This window comes from Lepidothrix coronata, unplaced genomic scaffold (genome assembly GCF_001604755.1).
Source record: "Lepidothrix coronata isolate B3197 unplaced genomic scaffold, Lepidothrix_coronata-1.0 Scaffold134, whole genome shotgun sequence".
NCBI lineage: Eukaryota > Metazoa > Chordata > Aves > Passeriformes > Pipridae > Lepidothrix > Lepidothrix coronata.
Genome location: NW_016690314.1, coordinates 949160 through 975928, shown reverse-complemented (window position 1 = coordinate 975928; position 26769 = coordinate 949160). Strand labels below are relative to the sequence as shown.

Here is a 26769-nt window from a genome sequence, read left to right as displayed (position 1 = left end):
GAGCAACCTGGGCTAGTGGAAGGTGTCCCTGCCCAGGGCAGGGGGTGGCACTGGATGATCTTTGAGGTCCCTTCCAACCGAAACCGTGTGTCTTGGATTGGAAAAACCACCTGCCATGGGCAGGGACACTTTCTTCTATCCCACATTGCTCCAAACTCCCTCCACCCTGGCCTTGGGCACTTCCATGGGTGGGGGAGCCACAAACTCTGTGTTATTTTATAAGCAGCTTTTATAAAAAGCTTTTCCCTCATCTTCAGGTGTGAGGAAAAGGAGTATTTCATGGATAAGGTCCTGACAAGACCCATTTCCAGTAACTGGGCAGCAGGAAAGGATGAACGAGTGTGAGAGACATCCTGCTCCAGGTCTGTTTCGGAATCTCCTGTTTGGCCTGGCTCTGGTGTGGTGGGCACAGCAGCCACAGCTCCCCCTCTCAGCAGTGGGTTGGTGAGCAGTGTTGCTCCCTTGGCTGGCACTCTGCAGACTGCAATCCCTAAGGAATTATTCCTGCAGCAGGAGCCATGTGAACGAGGAGTGGAGTGTTCAGGGAGCACAGAGCATTGTCTGCACCGAGCAGCCCAGGTGATTATCCCCCTGTCAGCCTGGAAAGGCAAAACTCTCAGTGCTTTGTGGAGCTGCAGCTCCTCCAGGGGAAGAAGCTCTGGATGCTCTTGGCATGGATTTGGCATTCCTGGTGTTCCCACAGCAGATGGGGGGTTGCCCTGGCTGGAGCACCAGGCTCTGCTCGGGTGGGAGGATGCTCCTGGTGCCTCCAGAAGGCCACGTGAGCAGGAGAATTCAGGGATGGAGATGAGCTCCTTGTGTGTGTCCAGGTGAATCCCACCCTCAGCTGAGGATGGTGGCAATGAAAATAGCAAATAGGAGGGGTTTCATTTTCAGTTCAGGGCTTTCTGCTGTTTATATTGATGTACATGGGAGGTCTCCGAGAGCAAGAAGTGCCTGAGGGCTATAAAATGTAGCATAATGAATAATAATATAGTTGTATATTAACCTTTCTATGAGAGCACTGCCTCAGACACCACCTGGGTCATGATCCCATTGCTGTGGCAGCTGTATAATTTTATAAAAGTGATAACGATGATACTTAGCCAATATATATCCACTTCCCTAATAGAAGCTTTAGAGCTTCAAATCCCAGATTTGTCCAAAGTGTGGCAAGTGGAATTTCCTCTGTATATGATTTATGTCATGGATATAAAAAGTCAAATGTGACAGCAACTCAAATACCCTTTTTCACAGTTATAACCAGCAATTGTTAAGAAAAGAAAACAACTGCAAAGCACTTTTATGGCACGATGGGAGTTAATAAAATCATTTGTATAATGGCTTTTTTGCCGAGTAAGAAGGTCAAGAAAATATCTGTATATTGTCTTGATGGCTCCATAACACCCTGTAGTGTGTGGCTTGGGCAACACCATATAATTTGCAAACAGACTTGCTGTCTTAAAATTGATCTTACCATTCAAACATAATGCTTTTATCCCAGATTTAATGCCAGTAAATGAAACTGTTTTGGGTTAAATCCTGGGAAAATTGGAAAAGTGTTTGAGGAGCTGCTAACTCATTTGGTATCAATAATTGTAGGAAGGGATGGTTTGCTATCTGGATAATTAAAATTGGTATAACTGGCAGTTTTTAGTGTGGACATCCTTGGACAAATAGAAGAATAAAAATATCATAAACTGATCAAATCCCTGCTCATGTGAAGTTGGGTCAGTATGTTGTATTTGCTCTCACCTGGGCTGAGAATGAAAACACTTGAGGCAGGTGAGAAATGCAGCAGGTCAGTCATTTTGTGGTTTAATTAAGCTTAATGATTTTCCTTGTTAAGTAACCCCTGAGCCCTTGAAGTCCCTTCTGACACATGAAATGGATGGTTTGACACGTGTGACAAACTCAGGGGGACACCAGTCCCTCTGAAGTCCCTGCTCCATCCATGCCAAGGGCACGTTGGCCTCGTGGCTCTCCATCAGCCCCTCCCTGCTGTTCCTCCTGGAGATCCTGGGAGTGTCCCTTGGCTGCTGCTGTTTCACTGGGGCTGGTTCAGCCTTGGAGCCCCTGTTTTGATCTTTATTTTCCCAGGTCACTATTCTTTTCTGGGGGGCCCCTTGCTGTGCTGTGCAGCCACCTCTCTCCTGCAGCCTGTCCTTTCCCTGGAGATGTGTTTCTGAACTTTCCCCAGCGCAAATCCCTCCTGCCAGGCTCCCTTTTCCCCTGCAAACCCCTCCTTAGTGCTGGCCCTGGCTCAGCCTCCCCAGCACATCCAATTCCCTGGGCCCCTCTGCCAGGGAGCTGAGCCTGACGCCTGCAGCCAGAAAACGGGCATCAAATGGAAGGAGAGATGCAGGATTAATGTGAGAAATAAATCATTTCTTTCTGTTTTGTTGGAGGGGGGATAAATAGCAACCCCACGTCAGCAAGTCTTACTTTCTGGTTGATAATGGAGGTGCTCCTCTAAGCATTCCCAGCTCTGCAGGGCTGTAACATCCTTCCTCCTCAGTGATTCCCGGTCTGGGAGGACCTGAGAGGCATTTCAGGGTGTGGAGGGCTAGGAATGTCCCCTGGGCAGGGCTGGGTGCTGGCACTGCATGTCCAGACAACTGATTGTGAATGTAGGACAGAACACCCAGACCAAATGTGACCTGACTCCAGCCAGCTGGGGGTGAGGCATTCCCATCTCCCCCCAGGAATTTCTGTTTTCAATCCCTTAAGCACTGCTGATCCCTCCTGTCCTGACCAAAGGGGATGGCACCCCCTGAGATAGTGGGAAACCAACCAAGAGCATTTGTTCCTTGCCTGGACTTCCCCAGCCCCTCCCCAGGGCTTGGGATCGGGGCCCTTTCCCCTTCTCCCCCTTCCATGCTCCTCCTTTTTTTTTCCTTTCAGTCTGTTTCATCACTATGGTGCTCATGTACATATTTATCCTGTGGTGGGAGATAAATGAACCCATTAGGCAGTATCATCTCTCTATGTGTAAAAATAATGATTTAATCAAATCATGGTGATTTGAAGTAATAAGAGATTCATTTTAATTTGGAAAATCTCATAAAAGAACTATCTATATCTCTTAGATGTATTTGCTGAAAAAGTAATTTGCTAAAGTATGAAATATGGAGAACATTGGGGAATCAGTAAATCTTGTCACACCAGTGAAGTATTTGGCCGTGTACAGGGGTAAGAAGAGATTATTCCTACTTTTGCATTAAAGCATCCAGCTTTTTTGGCTGGGTCATCTAATTCCCTGTGAGACTCTGAACCCAGAACTCTGAAATTTAGCACTCTGTGTGTAAGTTGTCTTAATGTCGTCAGTTCAGAAAGATTAAGATTAAGCACAGGCTTAAGTCAGTTGTTGCTGCAGAGAACATGTTTGCCTGTGTTCCAACCTGAGTGTTTATGAATCATGTTCTTTCCAAAAGATATCTAAAATTAGAGATGCATTTGAGGTGTTCCTCTGCCTCAAACCCACGGGCACAGATGGGACCACTGGTGTTTGCAGGACTGTGGGAGGTGTAGGAATAGTCCTGCCTAGGGAGGGATTTCAAAGCTGGGGCTGCCCCATCCCTGGAAGTGTCCAAGGCCAGGCTGGACGGGGCTTGGAGCAACCTGGGCTGGTGGAATGTGTCCCTGCCCATGGCAGGGGATGGCACTGGATGGGCTTTAAGGTCCCTGCCAACCCAAACCAGTCTGGGATTCTTGGCCCTAAGATGTTGGGAAGGAGGGCAGTTCACCAAGGGGATGCCTTTGGAGTTCTTCCCCAGGACCTTGGCTCTGTGGGAGCAGCAGTGCTGGGACCTGCAGCACAGCCAGGATGGAGGGGGCACAGTATTCCCACACAGGGAGGAATTCACAGAAATTTGTCCAGCTCTGAACTGTCCCATTGTCACTCACTCATCTCCTTGTCCTGATCAATAGGAAATAATGGTAAAACCTGTTCCCTCTGTAGTAGGATCCATATTCCTCCTTGTGAATGCAGAGGGATCATTAAAGCAATCAATGGGAATGTTGTTATTTGTTATTAAATCTGTAAAGGCTTAGAGTAATTCATATGGAATTTTATTACAGTTTTATCAAGACTCATTGATTTTACCTTATTAAGTTATAGAGCCCTTTTCCCAGAGGTCAGTGGCTTTGGCACATGGGAAAGGTTCCCTGTTTCTCTTTCTGAGCCATTTGTATGTTGTAGATCTTATGACTGAATATCCCCTTTGAAATGCTTCTTTAATTATGAGTAAAACTATTACACACAGGTTTGCAGGAAAAAAAAGTTTAGGTTGTATGCTCTTAAAACCTGGTGATTTTCCAAATGTTCTTCTGACCCATCTGACGATGAATATTTTCCTTAGGATATTTTATCCAAGAAATGGTAATCGTGGAATGACAGACTGGTTTGGGTTAGAAGAACCCTACTTTTAATTTAATAAACTGTATCATTTACTATGGAGGCTGCAGGTAAAATGTTAATTTGCTTTCAGCCTGTTACTGGAAGGCCCCGGTACTGATTTTCCTGGTTTGATTTTGGGAGATGAGGTAGGTTGGGATGCGATTGGTGAACAGCAGACTCAGCATTAGGAAAATACATGTTATGGTTGGGTCAGTGGCACACAAAGCTGACAGGAGGAGATGGATTGACCCCATTCTAGATCCCCTTTCCCCTTTTAAAACATCTGGGTTTGTGCTGTCTGTTTTTATGCCCAGGGGAGGAGTGCTGTGCTCATTTACTGATGCCAGATGGTTTTCCTCCGGCTCAGTTCCATCGTGTGCTGTGCCAGCTTGTGTCACTCTGCCCACCTATGGCACTGAGGGAAGTCATTGACTACAGTGGCAGGAACTTCTTCCCTCTTTCAATGGAATATGCATTTACAGCCATTTCTGACTGCAAACCCCAAAGGACCCCTGTGATGATGCGATAGAGAGGCACAGCTGCACCATATGATTTATTTTCCTTCCTCATTGGTGTGTATTTATTCCATGCTTTTTTCCTTATAACTCTTATCTATATTAATCTTGTTTCACATTTATCTTACCCGGTTTTGTACCTGGCAGTCAGAAACAGAGTAACTCCCCTGCAAGATGCAGCTGATAAGAACATGCTCAATGGATTTTCTTTCTCTCCAGGGCCATCTCACGTGGACAGAGACGTGGCACGTGCTGGGTGTTGAGGGAGATACAACCAGAGGGTTTGTTTTTCAGGCTGCAGCCCGAGCCAAACCTGAGCTCTCCCCTCTCTCCTTCCCCAGGGTTCGATGCCTATTTTACCTCCCGCACCCTGGAGAACAACAGGAGGAACGTGTGGTTTGCAGAGTACTGGGAGGAGAACTTCAACTGCAAGTTGACCATCACTGGCTCAAAGAAGGAAGACACGGACAGGAAATGCACAGGTAACTCATCCCTTCCCCTCCTTGTGCTGCAGGGTGGGCAGCAGTGCAATAACTGCCCAGCTGGAGGAAGGAGGCTTGGCTGGGGAGGCAGGGGAAAATAAATTGCTTTTTTGTAGGTTGTAGAGAAACTGGAACAGCAGCATCAGCCTTACAGAGAAATAGAGGCTACAAGAGAAGTAGATGGGAAGAGTCAAACCTTAAATTCTTTTATTTTTTCCAGTTTCAGACTGTCCATCCAGCAGGAAAAGGAATGTTTTCCATGGGACCCAGAAGTACTTTTGTTTGAGTTCAGGGTGGCTGGAGGGTGTTTTGTTAGTTTGTTTTAGATGGAGAATCTTTCACAACAATTTAGGAGGAAGTTCTTGGCTGTGAGGGTGGGGAGGCCCTGGCACAGGTTGCCCAGAGAAGCTGTGGCTGCCCCTGGATCCCTGGAAGTGTCCAAGGCCAGGTTGGATAGAGCTTGGAGCGACCTGGGCTAGTGGCAGGTGTCCCCACCCATGGCAGAGGGGTTGGAATGAGATGATTTTAAGGTCCCTTCCAACCCAAACCATTCCAGGATTCCATGTTTCTATGACTGAAATGTGTGGAGAAGCTTTGGGCAGAAGGTCCCTCCTGTGACACCCAGGGCACAGCCAGTGGTGCCGCCAGACGGGTGCCCTGCCCGGCCCTTTCCTTCCCTCTCCTTTAAATTCTTCACAGCAGCACTTGAAATGTGTTATGTTGAATGATTGCCTTGAATTTTGATCAAAGGGAATCGGTTCATAGGAGGATTTGTTTTACTTTGAAAATTGATGGTAACTCCCCATCCTTCATCTCTCGCACTTTTGGTTCCAGCTCCCGGGGGGAGTGGGAGTGTCGAGCACACAAACAGTGCAGCTCCCACTGGGAACACACCGCTCTTAAATTTGGCATTTGGAGTCTCCCCAGAAGGCTGGAATCTGACTACACATTGCTCCAAGATCTTTAGGATGATTTCTAGAAGTGCCTGATGCCCCTTACTGTTCATGCCATGGTTTATTACAGTTGCTCACAGCCCCTGTTGTCTGATGTGGCTGTAAATGTTGTTCTTCTTTCCCTCAGTGTATTTTGGGCACAAACATCTGGTTTTGGTGACCAACTTACCCTGTCGAGCTGAAAGGCTGCATTAGAGCTCGATATTGTCCCAAATGACAAGCCCTGATACCTCCCTTCCCTCCTCTCCAAACTGAAGGAAATTGGGCATCAGAAAAAGCATTAACTGTGAGTGATATTGGCAGTGTGAGAGTCAGAATGTCCCACTGCTGGGATGATATTACGACTGATGGCCATCATTATTTTGGGATCTGATTGGTGCTTTGCACTGCAGCAAGGTGCAGCTCCAGGCCTCAGCTCTGACAGCAGCAGAGCTCCCGAGCCCGGGCAGGGGTCAGAGCTCACCTCCACACCCCAATGTTCTCACTGTTCTCAAGTAGAAACTTGAAGGTTCATCTGCTTTTCTCCAGAAAATCCCAGGGGATCAGGTTGATGGTGTTGAGACAAAGGCTTTTGTGTGTAATGAGGTGATCTGGCTGGGGCTGGGCCGGGTGGGCCCTGTCACTGCAGGGTTGGTGTTGGATCCTGGAGTTCTTTGTCACAATACAGGGATTAGTTGCAAAGAGGCCTCATTTTCCTGATCTGCTCCTTGAAATTACAATATTTACTCTGGCATATTGTTAGTTGTCCTCAAGCTCTGGTTCTCAGCTACTTCCACATAAAGAGCTTTCAGACTTTACCCCTCCTGTGTGTGCAGTGCCTGTACCAGGAGTGAGCACCAAGGAGTAGCTGTGATCATGTTTGTAGAGCCCTGGCTGCAGGAACTCCTGTTGGGGCTGTAGTGCCACGAACAGAGTGGGGCTGTAGAGTCCACGAGCAGCTGCACAGGCTCTGCCCTGGAGGAGGTTTGGGTGCTGTCCTCAAAGGCAGATGTGGGCACTCAGTCAGAGACTGAGAATTGTACCTGTGGCACCGTGGACGTGTCTGTGCTCAGAGGCACCGGGTTTGTGACGGTGCTGAACACTCTGGAGATGGAGATGGATGAAGAGCAGATATTTTTCTGTCAGCACTTAACCAGCTGCTGAATTCCAACTTATAATCTCTGCCTGTTTGAAACTGTGAGCATTCCACAATCTTTAAATTAAATCTCCTCTTAATGATGACTATCACCAGGTTCCCAGAAGCACTATTGTGTGAGACCCTTTGAAAATGTGTTTAATCCTTCAGAAACTGCACCGGTGTCTGAATTCCTCTCGTGTGAGCACCGACGGAGTGAGATTTTGATGTCTGTCTGGGCAAATTATATGCCACAAAAATTGTCCTGGCGATACTATTTATTCATCATAACACGTCCCCTATGGCATGTGATCACAACAATGAGTCCACACAGATCAGCTGCAGGAGGCATGTGGAGGGTGAAGAGCGATGTGTCGGCTGCTCTCCTGCACTGGGAGGTGTGACCGGGAGTTCTCAAACCTGCATTTCACTTCTGTCATCTGAAGGAGATGGGACAAGAGGAGTTCCCTCTCTCTGTGTTCTCACCACTCTGGATTTGGACCTTTTTTTCCCTCTTCTTGTTGCAGTGTCTTTCTCTTGTGAAGATGCAGCAGGGCCCCGGCTGCTCCGTCTCTCGGGAATCAGGATGATGAGCACTTGAGACTCAAGTAGGAAGGGAGTTACATTATTTGTCATCACCTTCAAATAGATCCTTTGGAAGCAGAAGATGCTCATGTCAATAAATTGCTGTTGTGTTTGATCCTTCTCCTGTCATCCCAAGCTACTCCATTTCCAACCATGGGACAGAAGCTCTCTTGAAACCACGTTGTGTGCAGGTGTCAGCTGCTTCACTGCTGAAGGAAATAATGCTGTTGTGTGGCTCCTGGAGATCTCCAAGTTAAAAAAAGCCAAGAAAAAAAACCAACCAGGAGCATGTAAAAAGAGCAGAAGATGATGCAAATGGGGTTTGTGTTTACTTTCCGTGCTTTTGATGTCTTCTGGCAGCACGGAGGGTCCCGTGGTTTCTTGATGCACCCAACACCCGAGTTCATCAACTGGTTCTTCTATTGCACCGAGTTTCACTCCCTGAGACCCCCCCGGTGTCCTGACCTGTCTGTGCTGGGGTTTCACTCCTGCCCCTTTGCCAGGAAGCACTCACAGCACCACCGCTGCTGCTTTTGTCTGTAGGAAGTTAATGGCTTTGGCGACTTTCCTTCTCTTCCAGGAATAATTAATAATTGAATTTCTATACTCCCATTATACAGCGGCTATTCCTGAAGTCTGTGGAAAACTTTCTGCTTAAGCTTCTTCAGCTCAGCCTAAGAGGGGGAAATATTTCCCACAATAATGTTGAAGTTGGAATTAAAATCGTGCCCATCACTTTGGTTTGTCCCTGCCTGAAAATGGACATTGGGCCTGTTTTGCTCACTAGTTACTACAGTGGTAGGTTGATATAAACTAGAGGGAACACTCTGCTCAGCCAGGCCCTTTAATTGGGATACTTTGAATTCTTTTTATATAGTCTGAAGACTATTTGACATATGTAAAACATGGCATTTGCTTTGCAGGTTCTTTGCAAGTTCAGATTTGGGTTAAACTTGTAATTGCAACAAAATGTCTTTGAAAGGTAACTCAGCCCGTGCTTGGATGAAGGACAGCACATTCCCAATTGTATGAATTCATGCATGTTTTTGGATGAGCAGCTGCATTTGACTCCACACCTGGATTTATTGTGCACAATTCTGGATGTTTAATACTCAACTAAATGGCTGTTTCAGCACAGGAAACTGTTGTTGTTCGTGGAAATTCCATTAAGATTTTAAATTTTCATACTTGGACACTGTTACATTGCTCTTGAGTTTCTTTAAGTGGGTTTTGCTCAGGTTCCTCTCAGATATTTCACTGCTAAGGCGTTTCTTCCTGCTGTGTGTTTGGCCAGCTGTGCTTCTGGAACATGCTCTGCCTTATCAGTATTGTTTGTGTGCAGCATTTCAGTCCCAGCTCCACTTCCCCTGGCACCCACTCCTGGTGCATTGCTAATTTGGTTACAGAGCTGGGCTGAAACCACTTAAAAGCATTTTCCTTGTCAGGGCTTGAAAATGTGGTAAATTCTGTAATCAATGAGAGGGGAGTGAAATAATGAAAAGGACTTGTGGAACTTCACAGTCTGGAAACTTGCTTTTTCTGCTGAATTATTTGTAGGATTTCGGTGTTTCCAGAGTAGCTGAGATTTAAAACTGAGGGGTTTTGGTAAAGAGTCTTTCAACCACAATCATGGAATCCCAGAATGGTTGGGTTGGAAGGGACCTCAAAGCCCATCCAGTGCCACCCCCTGTCATGGGCAGGGGCACCTTCCACTAGCCCAGGTTGCTCCAACCTGGCCTTGGACACTCCCAGGGATGGGGCAGCCACAGCTTCTCTGGGCAACCTGTGCCAGGGCCTCTCCACCCTCACAGGGAAGAATTTCTTCCTAATATCTAATTTAAACCTAATCTCTGCCAGTTTACACCATTGCCTCTTGTCCTGTCACTGCAGGCCCTTGTCCAAAGTCCCTTCTCCAGCTCTCCTGTAGGTTGAGCAGCTCAGACATCAGGGGTGCAGTTTGGTGAATACAGAGGGAACCCAGGAAGAAGGAAATGTAGATAATTATTGATGTTCATATGGGGGGGTGTCTCTTTGCTTGTATTCAAGTAAATCTCTTTTGTGGATATATTTGGACATCTGGTTCAGTGCTGGCCTTGGCAGTGCTGGGGAAACAGTTGGACTTGGTGATCTTACAGGGCTTTTCCAACCTCAACAACTCCATGATTCTTCGTGTTTGTAGAATTTCTGTTCTTCTCTCTCTGTGCTTATTTGGAATTCTGGTCTGCTGCCTCTTCACTCAAAGAAGAAAAAAAAGGGATTTTTTTGGGACTCTGCCTTTTTCTCGCGAGCTGAAAACAAAACTGGAAGCCTTTGCTCACAGGCTGGGTGGAGAACAATCCAGCCTGGGGGCTGAGCCAGGACAGCACCCCTGGGCTGTCCCTGCTGGGGGGTTATTGCAGACCCTGCTCACTGGGGGGGAAGGTGGTAGGGCTGGGGCTGGTAAAGCTGCTGTTGGTTAGAGCAGGAGGGAGAGATCCAAACCTGCCAGTTGAGCAGCAACAGGAAAATGGACTTCTTGCCTCCATTAAATCATTAGTTCTCACAGTCATTAACAGCTTGATTTCCTTTCCTCATTGGTATCAGCTAATTTAAATTCACTCAATCCTGTTTCTAATTAAGGGTATTAACAAAGGAATTTTTGCCACTCCAACACTTTGGAACATTTACTTTGATTGAACGTCTGAAATATTTGCAAGGGATGATTCCAAGGTCTGGTTCCTTGGAGCTCCTGGCAGCTCCCAGCCCTGTAGGTACTGCAGGAAGATGAGCAAGACCCATGTGAGGTTAGAAAAGTGGGATAATGCAGGTAGAACATGGGATGTGGTGTTGCCACCCTTGTACTTGTGGTGCCTCGTGGCTGCAGCTCAGGCCACTCCCCAGCAGCAGTTCCATTCCATGAATCCCTGGTGAGATGGGTCAGTGTGATCACAGTTTGCAGCTGCACAGGCTGAATCCAGCAGGTGTTACTTGGACAGGGAACAGCAGGGAGTCAGTGGGCAATTTTGGGGGAAAGGAAATGAATCAAAGATTCCCCGTTCTCAGCCCGGGGTGTGTCACTGCGAGCTCTGGAAACACTGTTGGTTTGCTGCCTAATTGCAGAGCACCCAGTCACCTGTTCAGGGCACCAGAAAGGCAGGAAGGCCACCTCAGTGCCTTGGGCTAAGGCCACATCACCAGGCTACATCTCCATCCTGAGCCTGAGGGTGGGAAAATGGTTAAGGCCCGAGCCTTCCACTTCGGATATTTGGATTCACTTATTTTGTCACTGTTCTGGAGCTCCTCAGCCTGTGTGTGATTGAAGTTCTGATTTTCCATGTACAGAACCCCTCGCTGCTCTCAGTTTCTCATGCCTTGCCCCGTGGGCTGAGCAGCTCCCAGGGTTTGTGGTTCCTGCACACCCAAGGAATGATTTCCACCCTTCCCCAGTGCTGCTTCTCCCGCTGTGCCTGGGCTGGCATTAACTCCTGGATTCCTTGAGGGCTCTCCTGCTAAATCATTTTAGAGGCAGTCAGTGGGTTCTGCAGGACATTTCAGGCTCTGCAGGCCAGGGAGCAGAGGGTGATAGTTGATGCCAACACTCGGAGCTTCCCGAGGTGCTGTTAATACCCTCGTGTTCCTCGATTCCCCAGAGCACCTCTTTGGTGGCATCTCTGAAGTGACACTTTATTCCCTCAATCTGGCTCCAACTTTCAATTAGAGTCTGGGATTTGCAGCAGAACAAAACATCAGACTTTAAATACCAGCTGTGCTTATTTTAAATATTTTCCCATTTCAAAGCCAGGGTTCGGGAATTTTCAGAGCCTGGAGCTTTCTCTCTCTAAGGTGGTCCCTGTAGATTAGGGCTTCAAGTTGGTGATTGTGGCAGGATTTGTTTGTCTGGATTATGTAGAACAACTTGCAAGAGGTGTCAATGGTTCTGGCAGCAATCAAAGAGGTTTGTTTATGTTTTAATTAGTAAACCCCTAACTCAGAACGTTTCATTGTATCGATTAAAGGCAGTTTCAGTGTGCTCCAGGAGGGTTGGGTGTTTGCTCTGGGGCGGGCACTGCTCCTCACTGTGTCCGTGTGTCCCCAGGGCAGGAGCGCATCGGGAAGGACTCCCCGTACGAGCAGGAGGGGAAGGTGCAGTTCGTCATCGACGCCGTGTACGCCATGGCCCACGCCCTGCACCACATGAGCCGCGACCTGTGCACCGACGGCGCCGGGCTCTGCCCCGACATGGAGCACGCGGGGGGCAAGAAGCTGCTCAAGTACATCCGCAGCGTGAACTTCAACGGTGAGCACGGAGCCCCTCACACCCACCGGGGCCTCTGCCCGCTGAACACACTGCCCGAGAGACCAGAGCCCACAGCCACCCCAACCCCACAGCCACCCCGAACCCACTGCCATCCTGACCCCACAGCCACCCCGACCCCACAGCCACCCCAAACCCACTGCCATCCTGACCCCACAGCCACCCCGACCCCAGAGCCACCCTGACTCTACAGCCCTCCTGACCCTACAGCCACTCTGACCCTCGCGGCCTCCTCAGTTCATTCCACATCATATGTTTTTGTGTTCAACCCAAATCAAGGCTTTTTTACTGTCGTGGCACAAGACCATGTTTGTTTAGCATCTGTTTGAAAATACCATGTTTTAGCCAAGGCAATAAGGCTGCTGCTGCCCAGAGACAGGAATGGCTGCTGCTGGTTTAGCACCCCTTCCAGAAGCCTGATTTCCAATGGGAGAAATCACTGGGGAAAAGCCTGAGTTTGTCTCTGGCTCAGTGTGGTTCCTGAAGCCCTAGAAGGTTGTTACCATCACACGTCAGTTTGTTGTCTTTCTGTTGTTTCCTGTACATGGAGAAAATTAACTGGCTGAAATCCTGGTACCCAAAGCCCACCTTAGGTGTGCGCTCAGGGGAAGGCAGAGCAGAGCTGAAGGGAAGCCAGGTCCACCTGGGAAGCTAGAACTGTGTGAGTGAACAGAGTAGTTACTCCAGCCTTCATTGCTCTAGTAAGATTTCAGAGGAGATGAGCCATCCTGACAGCACTTTACCTCTTCCTCCCTTATCACTTTATCCCCCTGTGCTGCCCAGGAGTGGCCACGCTGGTTGCAGCACCAACCCCCTGTTCCAGGCAGCACAACGGGCTGTCATGTACTTCCCCTGCATTGCACCGTATAAATCAGGCCTAAATATTAACACAGTTTCCTTGCCTCTGTATGTTTTCCTGTAATTTTATTAGTTTCATTAACGAACACCCACTTGCCACCAGCTCCGAGGCCCCGGAGCGGGTCGTTTCCAGCAGGGAATGGTATTTCTCCTTCATAAACCTGCTAATGGACTTCCCAGGAGGTCTGGCTGCTCTCACTCTGGCTCTGTAGGAGATAGAGAGCTGAGATTTAACCAGGAGCCAGAAGGTAGACCTCCAAATCCATATTTAAAACAGATTTAGGAAAGTACTGAGAAAAATATCCTTTTGAAGTGTGGGAGGCAGGGCTGCTGCTGCCTGGGGAGGAGGGTTTGCATAAGCTGCACGTCCTCGTTGGGCACCACAGCCAGAGCTCCCCTCCCACCATCTCCTAATAAATATTTTTATTAATAAACTTAACAAAACCCACACAGAGCCAATAGGACCCGAGAGTTTTAAAGGGGGGAACACAGATGCTATTCTGTGGTCAAGCTTGGTCTGTTGTGCCAAGGATATTTTTCATTCCTGTATAAATCATCTTATAAAGAGCAAGGTGAACATGAGGAGATTTTAATTCCTTTCCTTGAAGGGATGTTAACTACAGCCAGGAGCAAGTTTGGAGATGAATGATCCTAGGAGGTCTGCAGAGTTCTCTTGCCTCATTTGGGAAGGTTAATTGTGAAGGACAGAGCTCCTGTGGCAGCACAGCCTCCATGTGCAGGACCACACCTGGGCATTGCAGTGCTGGAAGGACGGGGTTGTCTCTGGATATTTCTTGCATATAAAGATGCTGAACATTCATCTCATCATTTCAACAGAGCTGAGACGTAATTTATGAGGAACTGGGTGTTCAGTTAATGTTGTCTGGTGTCCAGCTCCAAGAACTGGTTATCCCTGTGGATAACACGTTGGAGCTCCTGGGACAGGGGTGATGGTGCCTCTGTGTCCCTCGGCCATTGTGTCATGGCTGGGAGGGCTGGCACAGAGGAGGGGGCAGCTGGGCTTTGTCAGCTCCCTGGGTTTAGTCTTGGTCTTAACCTGCCCTTCTGAGTCACCAGTGCAGGGCTCCAACTCCTCAGGAAGGCTGGGACTTGGAAAGCAAATTTAGTCTGTGTGTAAAATCCTGTTCTCCCAGTTTTCCACCTGAGTTTGTGGTGAGAACAGAAAGTGGAGCAGTGGGAGCGCTTTGTCCAGGCTGTGTGAGGAGAGAAAAAGCGTAGCCTGTTTTCAAGCACCCTGAGCCTGAGATCCTCTCTGCATGTAATGGATCTCCTTGGCACTGTGCAGTTGAGATCATCCTGCCTGTGCCTGCTTTGGAGTCTTTTCTCCCTTGCAAAGGTAATGCAGGAAGAGCTGAAGCCACGCTTTGATGGAGAGAGGCTGGATATGTGTGAGGAACTCAGTGTGCATTTTGCTATTGTCACACTACCTCGAGAACAAAGGGCCCAAAATATGGAAAACTTCAAACCTCAAGCGTTCAAGCAGAGAGAGTCTGAAAGTATCAAAGTGTAATTGTATTTTTGCCAGTGAAAAGCTGAAGATGCTGTTCATAGGAGCCCTTTGGGTCTTCAAACTGCTGTGAACATGAACTGAGTGATAAACACCTTGGCTGGTGACACCTGTCTAGCACCCTGTCCTCCTCTCATTAATCACTTTCTCATCTTGCAATGATTAAGAGATTGAAATCCTGCAACTTCAGTCAGACTGTGTCTGGTCTTGAGTGCTTCCTGCAGGTGTACCCTGTGTGTGTGTGGGGACAGGGCAGCTCATTTGCTGGGAGTTGAAGGGAATTGTCATGGCCTCTGCATGGGCAGGAAGCTGCAGCCTCAAGGCTGACACTCCTGAAGCACTTGCTGGGGCTGAGCAAAACTCTGGGAAATCTTAATAGAAAGAAAATAAATTCTAGATGATCAAAAACCAGTGAAACAACCACGTGTTTTCAAGATTAGAAGATCAAGAAGTCAAAGAACAAGTAGGGTCATTTGTGAAAACCCTGGTTCCCCTCTGCGATGAGGTTTTCCTACATTACATTATATTATTTTCATTGTTTCATCAAAGCAGCCTGAGCTGTGTGTGGAGGCTGGAATGCTGCAGGGATCAAAGCAGGGCTGCTGGGTCCCCACAGGCAGGAGGCACAAAAGGAGAGCAGAGCCTGTACCTGGCCTGGGGTTAAGGAGGGCTTGCACTTCCTAAGCAGATCTGTGGCTGGGAGTCCAATTACTCCAACTTCAAAGTCAGGAGAGGGGACTCTTGTGCCTGACTCCTGACTTGGGGTTACCAGTCCTTCCTATTCCCTTTGGATACTTGACTTCCCAACAGATCCCAGGCTTCTCATGGCTTTTCTCTGTATAATTTTAGCAGTCAAATGGTGAAGTACCTGAAAACAGCAGCAGGTGTTCCCTGCTCACTGCCCAGCCCCTGTGCCCATGTCCCTCGGGGGGCTCTGGACCATCAGACTGTGCTGGGCCGAGCCTGCAGCCCTGGCACATCCAAGGACATCCTTAGGGATTGTTTGGAATGGCTTACCCAGGAGGGCTCTGGGTGACATTCCCAGGAAGGTGAGCCCAGGAGTGCTCTTGGCTGCTTCCCCTCAGGTTTTGTCTCAGCACCCTTGACTCTGGGTGGCCTGGACAACGGAGCCCATTCTCCATGTGCCTCCTGACCAGCAGACACAGACCCTGCTTCATGTCCTGGGACCTTGTCAGGATGTGGGGAATCCACAAATGTCTCTGTTGCATTTTGGGAGCCTCACTTGAGCTCCTGCCATTTCAATTGTACCTTTTTTGTCAGCTCTGACAAAACCAAGCTTAACTGATAATACCAGCCTTAAGAGTTGTGATTAGCTAAATCCCATTTACCTCTTGTGCCGACTTTCCCAGGGAGCCAAGGAATTACAGCCATAGCTTCTGATTCACTCTAAGTGTTTTCACTCTAAATGCATTCTGGCTACATGAATCTGTAATGACAATTAAATATCTGCCTGGTGCTCATAAGGAACCGGTGAGCAGAGATTTCAGTGCAAGATTTTCTGTGCCAGCCTTTGAACTGAATTTGTTCTGATGTCAGAGGATTGTAGGAGAGACAGGAAACCATTTACCAGGGCTAGAATGGAGACTGTGCTAATTCACTCCTCCAAACGTTTTTTTCACTCACTGGAATTCAATGAAGAATGGGAATCATGAAGAAAACAGTAATCTTAAAGTTCAATGCTACAACAGGAGAGATTTTTCATTGCTTTAGGGAAAAGAAGTTACGCAGGAGGAGGAAGCTTTGAATATAGATATGCTGGAGGATTGTCATAATCTTCAATCTTGACACAATATTGCTCTTCCCTACTGAAACCTATTTTAATATGTCTTGAAATAAATGTCACCCTTGAAGGTTGCTCCTGGAGATCTGAGGAAATGCAGCACTGCTTTGAATTCTCATCTCAGAAAAGGTTCACATCTAATGCCGTGGTAATTAAAATGCAGATGTCATGGTGAGAACTCTCTTGAGGCTCAGGGATCTGAGAACTCTCCCGAGGACAAGGATCAGGGATGGTCTGTCCCAGGGCTCAGACATCTCTGCACCCCCAGGCTTTGCTCAGCACCAGGCACAGAGGGAGGGCTGGGGCTTTCTCTGTCTTGTCCCTGGTCCTGCACTTCCTGACCTGTGTTCATCACCTGAGTCCACAGCAAATAAAGTCAATTCAGGATCCTGCTCTGCTCCCACTGAGACACTTCTGTGTCAGTGTCAGAGAGCCTAAATAAGGGAGTACACAAGGACCAGTCTTCCTAAAGCTTAGTCTGTTCTGTTCCACCCCAAGCACACGGTGATTGCGGGAATGAGAACATACTGTGGAGGAGGAAGCTATTTCTGGATGCCAGTCAAGACTCACCAGACCTGGGCTGACTCCTGACAGCACTATCTCACAGAAGCAGATGGAACATTTTCTGGGAGGGGGTGAAAAGCAGCATTTAGAGGCTCCATTCACAGGAGTGATTTTCACTGAAGAACTCCCTGAGGAAAGAGAGATGGGAGGGAGGCTGGAGGGCAGCAAGAAAAGCCTTCTGATATTTCTTATGTTGGGCAAAACTAGAGTGAGGTAAGGCTCATCTAGTTTGCTCTGTTTATTTTTAGGCAGCAGGTTTAAGCAGTGAGAGCTGATCTCTGGGAGAGGGCTGGGGTGATGCCAGTGTCCTGAAGTGTCCTGTTAAATGGCCGGGCTGGTGGATGACCTTTGCCTGAAACACGTTTCCAGTCTCAATACTCTCAACCGTGACTAAATAAAGCAGATCTCTCAAAGACTTGGTGTTGGTTGGTTGGATTTTGTCTTGTTTCCTTCCCCCAGGCAGTGCTGGCACTCCAGTGATGTTCAACAAGAACGGGGACGCCCCAGGGCGCTACGACATCTTCCAGTTCCACAGCACCAACACCAGCACCCCGGGCTACCGCCTCGTGGGCCAGTGGACAGACGACCTCCAGCTCAACGTGAGTCTGCCTTAGTCCCTCCTTGCTCCTTTTTGTCAGCCATAGTCACTAAATGCTTTTTTTCATCCTGAAAAACTTAGGAGGGATCTTCACTGTTTCTTCACAGCAGCATCACGGGGTTTTGTCACACATTATCTTGTTCTAGTCTGTCCTGCAACCTTCTCCCTGTACCCTGAGTACCAAAGCTCCTCAGACTAATAGAGACATTAGGGGATCATGCAAATTTTATTACTTTTGTGTGTCTGAAGTCCCCAGTTGCCAGCTTGGAAAATGAAGCCATAATTTGTTGTAGTTCGAAACCACGGGGCTTTCATTTGCAGATGCTCTTCAGTTTTTCCCGTTTTTGGAAAGCTGAAACTAAATGTTGCTGGAGTGACTCACTTTTCCGGTGGTACTTTCAATCCATATGGATGAGATGGCCTTTCTGTGATGATGCCTAAAGGAAAACAAGCACGTAGGAGCAGGGGATCAAAGATACTTTGATGTTTTCCAGATGAAAAAAATAGGAGTGGTGGGTGGGAAAGCTGGAGACTCTGTGTCAGCCTCAGCCACACAGAGCTGGTCTGTGACCTGCCTCAAGAGCTGGGTTCATGGTTCCTGATTGACTCTGTGCAGGTTGCTTGAGCCTGGAGTTGGTGGAGAAGTGGTGCCAGTTTAACAGAGCTGTTGGCTCCTTGTGGAGTGTCAGGAACACCCACAGCCAGTGTCTGCAGCTCAGTTTGGCTCTTCAGCAACAGAGCCTCAATAAGAGCAAGGTTATTCCTGAAGTGTTTATTTGTTGAAAGAGGTTCTCTTCTCTCAGTCAAGGTTCCATCCAGGGATGCTTGGTATGTTATGGCTCCTTTTCTGCCTCTACTGCCAGATTTCCTTTGCAAACAGGGTGCAGGGTGACAGGGAGGGCTGTGTGACCATGGCCCAGCCCCAGCACACCCCCCAGAGGTGACCAGGACATACCTGGCACACAGGGAGTGGTCACAGCCCCTGTGGCTGAGCATGGACCCAGCATCACCCTCACTGCACTTGGGGGTCAGACCCAAGAATTGTGGGGGCACCTGAGACCCCCCAGCCATGGAGCTCTTTGTGCAACTGGGACACACCCTTGGGCTGCCCAGGTAGGTCCAAACACTGTCATTTGGGGTGTAACCAAATGCAGAACACATTTGTAATGTTTTATGGTTTTTTGTTAAATTAAGTAAATAATATGTGGGTCACCAAAAGTCCAGTCTTGGAGACTGGCCACAATATTTTGCTCTCTTTGGATTCTGGCTCATTTTGATTGACTGTATTTGATTTGCTCTTTCAGTGTTTTTCAACTTCTGATGTTCTATTTAAAGAAACCTATATTAACTTTCAATTTACAGTTCTTTTAGCAAAAAATATTAATATTTTATTAAGTAAATCCTTCTTTATGTAAATGACACATCCTGATTCATTAAAATTTAAAGCTAAATTAATGGAGCTTGATTTGTATTCCTGTTGTTGTGTTAAATGTTTCCATAAAAAGAGCTGTTTCCTCACCCTCGAACTCTCGTGGCCACAGGGTCATCTCAGTAATTAGGATTCTCTCAGTAACTTCCCTTCTACTCATGAAAGTGTCCTGGTTTCTCACACAGATATAGATGTAGGTGTGGGTATGTGATAGTCCCTGTCTGTATTTTCTTACAATAATAAAGAAAATTGTGGAGTTTAGGGAAGTCAAGGATTCCTGGAAATAACCAAACTAAATACTGTTAAATACATCCCAGGGCAAACTACCAGAGGCTACAATTTGTCTTCAGTAATTATTGTGGAGATAACCCTTCAGGGGATATTTCCCCAGTTCTTATTCCTTTATTACTAACACAGAAAGGGAAAGAAAAGGATGTTTGATGCAAGTGCTAATTTTGATTTGGAAACTGCTGCAGTGATGTTTTGTTTTCCAAGAGACTTGTCCCTCTGGGCAGTCTCAGTTCTGTGTGTCTGAATTTCCTCCGTTGCAAAAAAGAAAAGTTGTTCCCACGGGCCTCAAAGGTAAGGACACTCCAGATCCCAAAAGGAGCAGGTAAACAACTGCTCAAGACCATCATAGGTGAGTAAATATCTTCTTCTTTATCACTGTCCTCATTCCAAGAAGGAACCAGCATGTTTTGCCATTTCTCTGGCTGTGGTGCTGCTGTTCAGCCTGTTGTGGAGCTCTTCTACAATGGTCCATGTCACCTCCCCATTCGTGGTATTTTTCTGGAGAGTGATGGTCACAGAGTGGATTAATCTTGAGAGCTGTACTGTATTCTTTTGTGTAAAATTACAGAAGAACTTCTATTTAAATTTTCTTTCTGTTGCTGATGTTGGTAGACAAAGAGAAGAGATCTTTAACAACTTATTAAAATCTGCTCTATCCGTTTGTATTTTCTTGTTGTCATGAGTTGATAAACCTGGTTTTGTGAGTTATCTGAGACTGTCCTTCTCAGTCCTCGTGGCTTCTCCCACCTTGGCATCACCTTTGTGTTTCCTGTCCAGCCAAGGCAGACACTGGCTCCCTGCACCCTCCAGAGCCAGGCTCTGCTTCCCTTCAGATGTTTGTGTGTGAAGTGTCTCATCCGGGTGCTGTTGACTCACCCTGGATTTCCATTTCTGTATCTGAGGTCAGAAGCTGGTTGATAACAAAGAAAATATATTATGACTTTTCACTGCAGCAAACTTTGGGACATGACATGGCTTCTATGTAGGGGCAGCACAATCCCCCCCTTCCTTTGCCTGGTTGGTATCAAACAACTGAGCACAGCTCTGCCCAGTACCCAGAGCATGATTTAGTGTCACTTCTGGCTGTGTTCCAGGTATCCACGCAAGGATGAAATGAGCAGATGTCTAATTTGGGATGGCTTGGCCAGTATTCCATGAAAAGCCACTGCAGTGCTTTGTTCTCCCAGCAGCAAGGTTGTGATTACACGATGCCCACCCCCCTCCAACGAGAGGTCAGGGAGGACCACCCTCTGCCCTGGGAGGATGATGCCAAGCTCTGTCAGCCCCTTTTGGCCCCTGGCATGCAGATTTAAGACACAGTATTTATAGTTCATGTCCTCCTACAATTTGAAATGCTTTGCCCTGGATTTTGGGATCAGGAATTTGGCCAGCTGCATCCCTGCTGAAATCCTGAGCCGTGACCCCCAGCGCCTGTGGTAAAGCAAAGATACAGCTAATGCCATTAGCTGATAAATCCTCTGGCCACGGCAATATTGGAGTTTTAAACCAGGATTGTGACTCCCTGGTGGTGCTGAGGGTGCGTGTGGGTGTTACAAGGCAGTTGTGTCGTTGCAAGAACTACTTTGACTGGTTTTAGGTTTAATGTTTCAAAAGCCAAAAGTGCCGGCAGTGTTAGGGAGGAAATCTGCCACGGGGAGAAGGGGGTGTGTCATGCACCGGCTGTTTTTTGGTTGGTTTGATTTTCAATTGGGTAATTTGGTTTGTTGTTTGGTTGGTTTTCCTTTGGCAATAACCGGGTCTCTGAGGCCTCTGTGGTTGGTGCAGTGGGAATGGCGAGGGTGGCTGAAGGCAGCGTGGCCGGGACACGCAGGGTCCTGCTTTCATGGCTGATGTTTCTCTTGGAATTTGAGAGCAGTACTTACTCTCCCTGCTCTGCTTTCCCAATGTGCCCCACAGCCCCAGCTCCAGCTGCCTCTTGGCTCTCCCTGCCCTCTTTGTGAGTCTCTGGAAGCCTTTGAGGTTGATGGATAAAAGGCACTGCAGGAGTGCAAGGGGCCGGCTGAGCAGCTCCCTGCTCCTAAAAATGCAACTCCTCTTGGCTGGCTCCTAAAAATGCAACTCCTCCTGCTTTGAGGTGCCTGACACAAACAGAAACACACCTCTGCTGGAGGGACTGCTGTGTCTGAAGGAGAAAGAAATGGATCACTCCTAGAGGAACTGCAGGTTCTTGTGGGAAATTTGGTGATATTGCTTCTTTCTCTAGACAGAGTTAACTCAGCAGGTCCCAGGTTTATTATGTTTTCCCATCCCATTCCCCCTGCAAGTATCCCAGAACAGTCAAATCAACAAGTGAAGAAACAATCCCTGTGAAATTGCTGAACCTTCTTTTTCCAAGTGGTTGTGCCAAGGCTGGAGAGATCTGTCCAGGCTCCTGCATGTGGACATGAGCTGCTGCCTGTGGTCAAGTAACAACGAGCTGGAGGATGGTGAGATCCTACAGGATGGACTGGAGGTGCTGACTGGACACAGGAGGAAGCTCTCCCTGGGGAAGTGCTCCTGCCTCTGTCAAGTGTCCCCAGCTGGGATGTGGGGTCACCTCAGATCATCCCCTCACATCCCTCTGGGGCTGCCTGTCCATGGGGGCAGAGGTGGTGCCCCCTCCCACCCCTCACCCTCATCTGGGAGGAGTGAAATGGTTCCATGAGACCTGTTCACTTGCCCTTAGAGAGGGAGATCTTCCCAGAACAAGCCAACATGGGGCTGTTTTTTGGTCTGATTGTCTAATGAATGCTGTAATAAGGCCATTAGTGTCTGCATAGGGTGCATCATGTTGTCTTAATTGCATTGGCATCTCCAACTTGTCAAGTGCACTCTTCCAGCTCGGTGTTATGGCTCAGAACAGTGGCACTGGGCACTGGGGCTCTGCAGCACATTTTCAGGATGGCTGAGGAAGGTGAATCCTTGACTGGGGATGGAAAACACCATGTCCTGTCCATTATTACACTGCAGAGATTTCAAGCAGCTCTTACTTGAGATGCACTTCACTTGCAAAGCATCGGGCAGGGCTAACTGTGAGCTGCAGACAAAATTAAACCATTTCTCTCATTAATCTGTTTGCAAACAGAAAAAACACATATTAAAGATGCCTAAACATGTGGGGTGCAGAGACAAACAAGAAAGCCTGTGTTGTTTTGTGGCTGTGCCCCGGGATTGGGAACAGCCTGGTGGTGTGGAGCAGTGCAGGGTTTGACACATGACTGCTGGTTGCAGGAGCCCTGCACGCCGTGCTGGGCCGGCTGCCTGCAATCCCTCAGCCCCTTATTGATGGCCTCCAGCAGTGCGTGATCTATGGCTGCAATCCTGCCAAACAAGTGCTGGGAAGATGGATGGTATTGATAATTATCAATATGGTTCCATAAACACGTCGGTTACACGGATCCAACTGCCCTTATAAATCCTGGCTGGCGCCGAGGACGCGGCTGCTGCTCGTTAATAACTCCCTGCTCCGGGGGGACGGAGCTCGGGGCTGCTGTTTGCCAGCATTTTAGAGGAGCGTGAAAAATGGGGGGGAAAACGAATCTTGCTTTAAGGAGTAACATTCCTGCAGCTCATGGTGTCGGGCTGGGAGAGAGCTGGGGGTCAGCATTCACCTCCCGAGGATGGGGAGCCCTGGCTGGCCTGGGAGACAGGCAGAGCCACTGACACAGGGACCAGGCAACTGCCACACTGCCATTCTGTTTTCCCCACAAATAGAATTCTATTAAGTAACTCAGTAATCCTGTGTGCAATTTATGCAGATCCTGCTCACTTCAACACCTACTGAGTCTGTTTGGGCTCAGACTAATCAATTTACTGCCACAAACATCTCTGTTAGGGAATCTGGAAATAAATGTTATGAATAGTGAGCTGGTGATGAGAGAATTAACTGTCTAACCTGCTGGCAAGAGACCCGGCTGTACCTGCCTTTTTTTGGTAAAATATTCAGGTTGGAATTAGATCCAAGCGACTCCTCAGCACTGTTGGATGCCCAGGAATATTCTGCCAACAGATGGTATTTTTTCTAAAATAACGTGTTCAGATTGATTTGTGTTCATTTTTTTGTTTTGTTGTTAGGTTTTGGTTTTGTGTTTTTCTTTGGAGCAGAGTGTGTTCAAAGCAGATGGATTTTTGTTTGTTTGTTTGTTTGGCACTGTTGGGACACTCTGCATCCTCTGCTCCCCTGCTCCTGTCCAGGCACCTGCCTTTCAGTGTCACATCTGTCACTGGGTGACACGTCTGACAGTCACACTCCCGGGGCTGGGGGTGTCTGGTTTTGTGGGAATTTTTCACAGCATTTCCACTGCTGAATGCAAAGTCCTTCCAGAAAGATCTCCAGCCTGTTTGCAGAGCTTTTGGCCATAGCTGGGCCTTTCTGAGCTCAGCCTCTGTTACACCCTCAGCCAAACTGTCTGTGGTCCAGGTAGGAGTTTAAAGGTGAGTAATTGCATCAGTGGGTTCCTAAAACCCATCCCAGTTACATGTCCTGTCTGGGCGTCCCCCTGCCCACTGTGTCAGCAGCTCTGATGTGCTGTAATAATAGATGTTGTTTGTTTTGTTCTCTCATTAAATCCTGCAATCTTTCATTGCTCATGTCAGCTGTGACCAGCAAAACACCTTTAATTATCTTAACTTGCAGAATTAACTTTCAGCCAACTGGAAGGGAATTTTTCAAACCACTGGCCTGCTGAATGACCATATGCTAATTCCTTAGTCCTCCATCAGGCCTCCAAAATGTATGGAACAGGAGCAGGCTGGAATCAGGCAGGTCCTGCTCACAAGCTGTGACTGTAGCCGGACTCGGGGAGGGCTCTTGGAATGAAACCAGGGGGCTGTGGGATCACAGATGGGTTTGATGCATTTGGTTCAGAGACGGCTGCTGGAAGTAATTTGTGCTCAGATAAGGGCACAACCTCAGCATACCTGACAGAAACCATGTGAATCCAGCAGCGCTGCTCCTGTACCACAGCAGGGAGCTGAAGCACTTATGGCACTTCATCCTCCCAGAACCTGAAGGGAGCCTGCAAGAAAGAGGGAGAGAGACTATTTACAAGGGCCTGGAGGGACAGGACAAGGGGGAAAGGCTTCAAACTGACAGAGAGCAGGGTTAGATTAGGAAGGAATTCTCCCATGTGAGGGTGGTGAGGCCCTGGCACAGGTTGGGCAGAGAAGCTGTGGCTGCCCCATCCCTGGGAGTGTCCAAGGCCAGGTTGGATGGGGCTTGGAGCAACCTGGGCTAGTAGAAGGTGTCCCTGCCCATGGCAGGGAGTTGGAACAAGATGATTTTTTTTTAAGGTTCCTTCCAACCCAAGCCACTTTGTGATTCTCTGATCCCTAAATGCAGGTGACCCTGTTTGTACCTGGTCTTTCTTTGGAAGAAGTCCTGAGTAGTGTGTGTTGGGATGCAGAGAACCTCAGAGGGTGTCTCCAAGTGTCCCCCAGTGCACATGTACCCAACACTGGGCAGGTAAGGCCATGCTGATGGAGCAACACCCACAGAGACACAGCCCAGGGCTGCGGGGATGGATCTGGTGAGGAGCTGGAACGGGCACTGCAGGAGCTGGAATGGGCACTGTGGCAGCTGGTGCCCACATGGGAGTCCTGGACAATCCTTCTGCAGCAAGGCTTGGTCTGGAGTGAATCAGAAACCCTGCCGGGGTGGTGCTCTTGGAAGGGGGAAAGCAGCTTTGAGAACTGAAGTGTTGGGAGGCTTTGACAAAGCTGGGTGTGAATGGCAGAACGAAACCATCCAGGAGAACAAGGACCCTCAGTCCCCTCCATGTGCAGAATTAGGAAATAATCCACAAAGAGAAGAGCCAGAGCCATGGGCACCCCTTTCCACACTTGAAAATCATGAAAACTGTATAGTTTTTTTTAAAAAGAAAGATTATTCCACAAGTTCAAGCTTTCTATATAGAATTTCACTCTATAAAAACAGGAGGGCAATAGTTAAACCTTACACATTGCTCTGAAAATGGGCTCAGACTTGGAACTGAGGACGTGAAATGTCATTTCCTCTCTGCCATTGACCCCTTTTGCCAGGCAGTAACACACACCCTGGGCTGCACCACCCCAGGCAGGCGAGGGGAATTCAACTCCACCAGCTTTGGGCAACACAGAACATGGGTATAACTCTCCTCCAGGTCTGAGAATGTCACAAGGTAAAGTGTTTGTAGGGAGATAAATGCTAAGAGAAACCAGGCTGGGAGAGTATCTGAGATATGTTACAGGTGTGTGCAAAGATGGGAAGAACCAGGAGCATAAGGAGCTCATAAAAGCTGGAATGGCAAAAAAGGATGTAGTAGAAGACTCGGTGACCTGAGAATTTGCTTCATCTTGTGCTGTTCTCTCCCGTGCCCGTGAGCTGCAGGCAGACACACTCTGAGTAACACGAGAAATAGAAGGTAAAAAACAAATCACCCAGTCTTCAAAATAGGTGCTGGTTTGCTCCTGTACCTCCCTTTGTAAATCCTTTTTGTGTGGCTAATGTAGTTTTGTCAGCAAATATATTCAAGAGCAAATGCTTTGCTGGGATGTTTTATGGCTAATGAACAGGTTTGGTTGCTTTTGGCAGGAGTAACAATGTCAGTTTGTGTGTTATTGAGAGTGCAATATTCTTTATTTAATACCCAAAAACGGGAAGAGGCTCTTCAATGACAGATGTGCTTTGTTGTATTTGGAGAAGTTCACCCAGCTATGGAGAGAAAAAACACTTCATCTGTGCACCAGAGCTGTTCTGCTCCCAGCAGCAGCTCCTCCTCTGCTGCCAGAGTGGAGAGCAGGGCACAGCAGCTCCAGCAGCAAGGGAGCACTGGGCACATCCCAAATACCTGAGCACTGGGCACGCCACAAATGCCTGCCAGGTAGTCCAGTGGGAAACTCAGGCTTCCAGTTAAATCCGCTGTGCTCTTTAGCTGTGTTTTTGCCAAATGTTTCCATCCTTCTTGGCCCTTGTCTCAGCCCAGCAGGGCCCCCATAACTGCTGTGCTAAAGCCCCAGCCTGGGTCAGCCCTGACCAGGCACCCCCGTCCCAAATGAGGGGCTGCTTCCTGCTGGAGATCGTCCCCAGGGCATGGAGATGGCATAAAAATCAGCTTCAGTGTTTGTGTCTCATCTTTGCCCTGGCAAAGGAAGTTTGATGGGAAATACTCTCTCTGTTTGTGACTGGCAGGCTGAAGGTGCATGGGGACCTGTGGTTATCAGGGTGGAGAAGGGCAAGCCAAGGCTCTGGGTGGAAGAATCCAGGAAGTATCAGGATTTATGCCTCTAGATCAGACACATTTTTGCCTTTTCCTTTGCAAGTGTAGCCCTTTCTCTTGGAGCAGTGCTCAGCAGCCTGGAGGTTCATGTCTAGCGAGGCC

At 48.1% G+C, this 26769-nt stretch overlaps 1 protein-coding gene across 5 annotated transcripts in view; it reads left to right on the top strand.

Annotated features, from left to right (window-relative positions):
- GRM7 (glutamate metabotropic receptor 7) overlaps positions 1-26769 on the top strand; it is a 226820-nt gene that overhangs the window by 146583 nt on the left and 53468 nt on the right. For all 5 annotated transcript variants that reach the window (XM_017827089.1, XM_017827084.1, XM_017827088.1 and 2 more), the window contains 3 exons: positions 5256-5396; positions 12124-12324; positions 17553-17692. In XM_017827089.1, coding sequence (XP_017682578.1) covers positions 5256-5396; positions 12124-12324; positions 17553-17692 — 482 coding nt within the window. The remainder of the gene's footprint in view (positions 1-5255; positions 5397-12123; positions 12325-17552; positions 17693-26769) is intronic.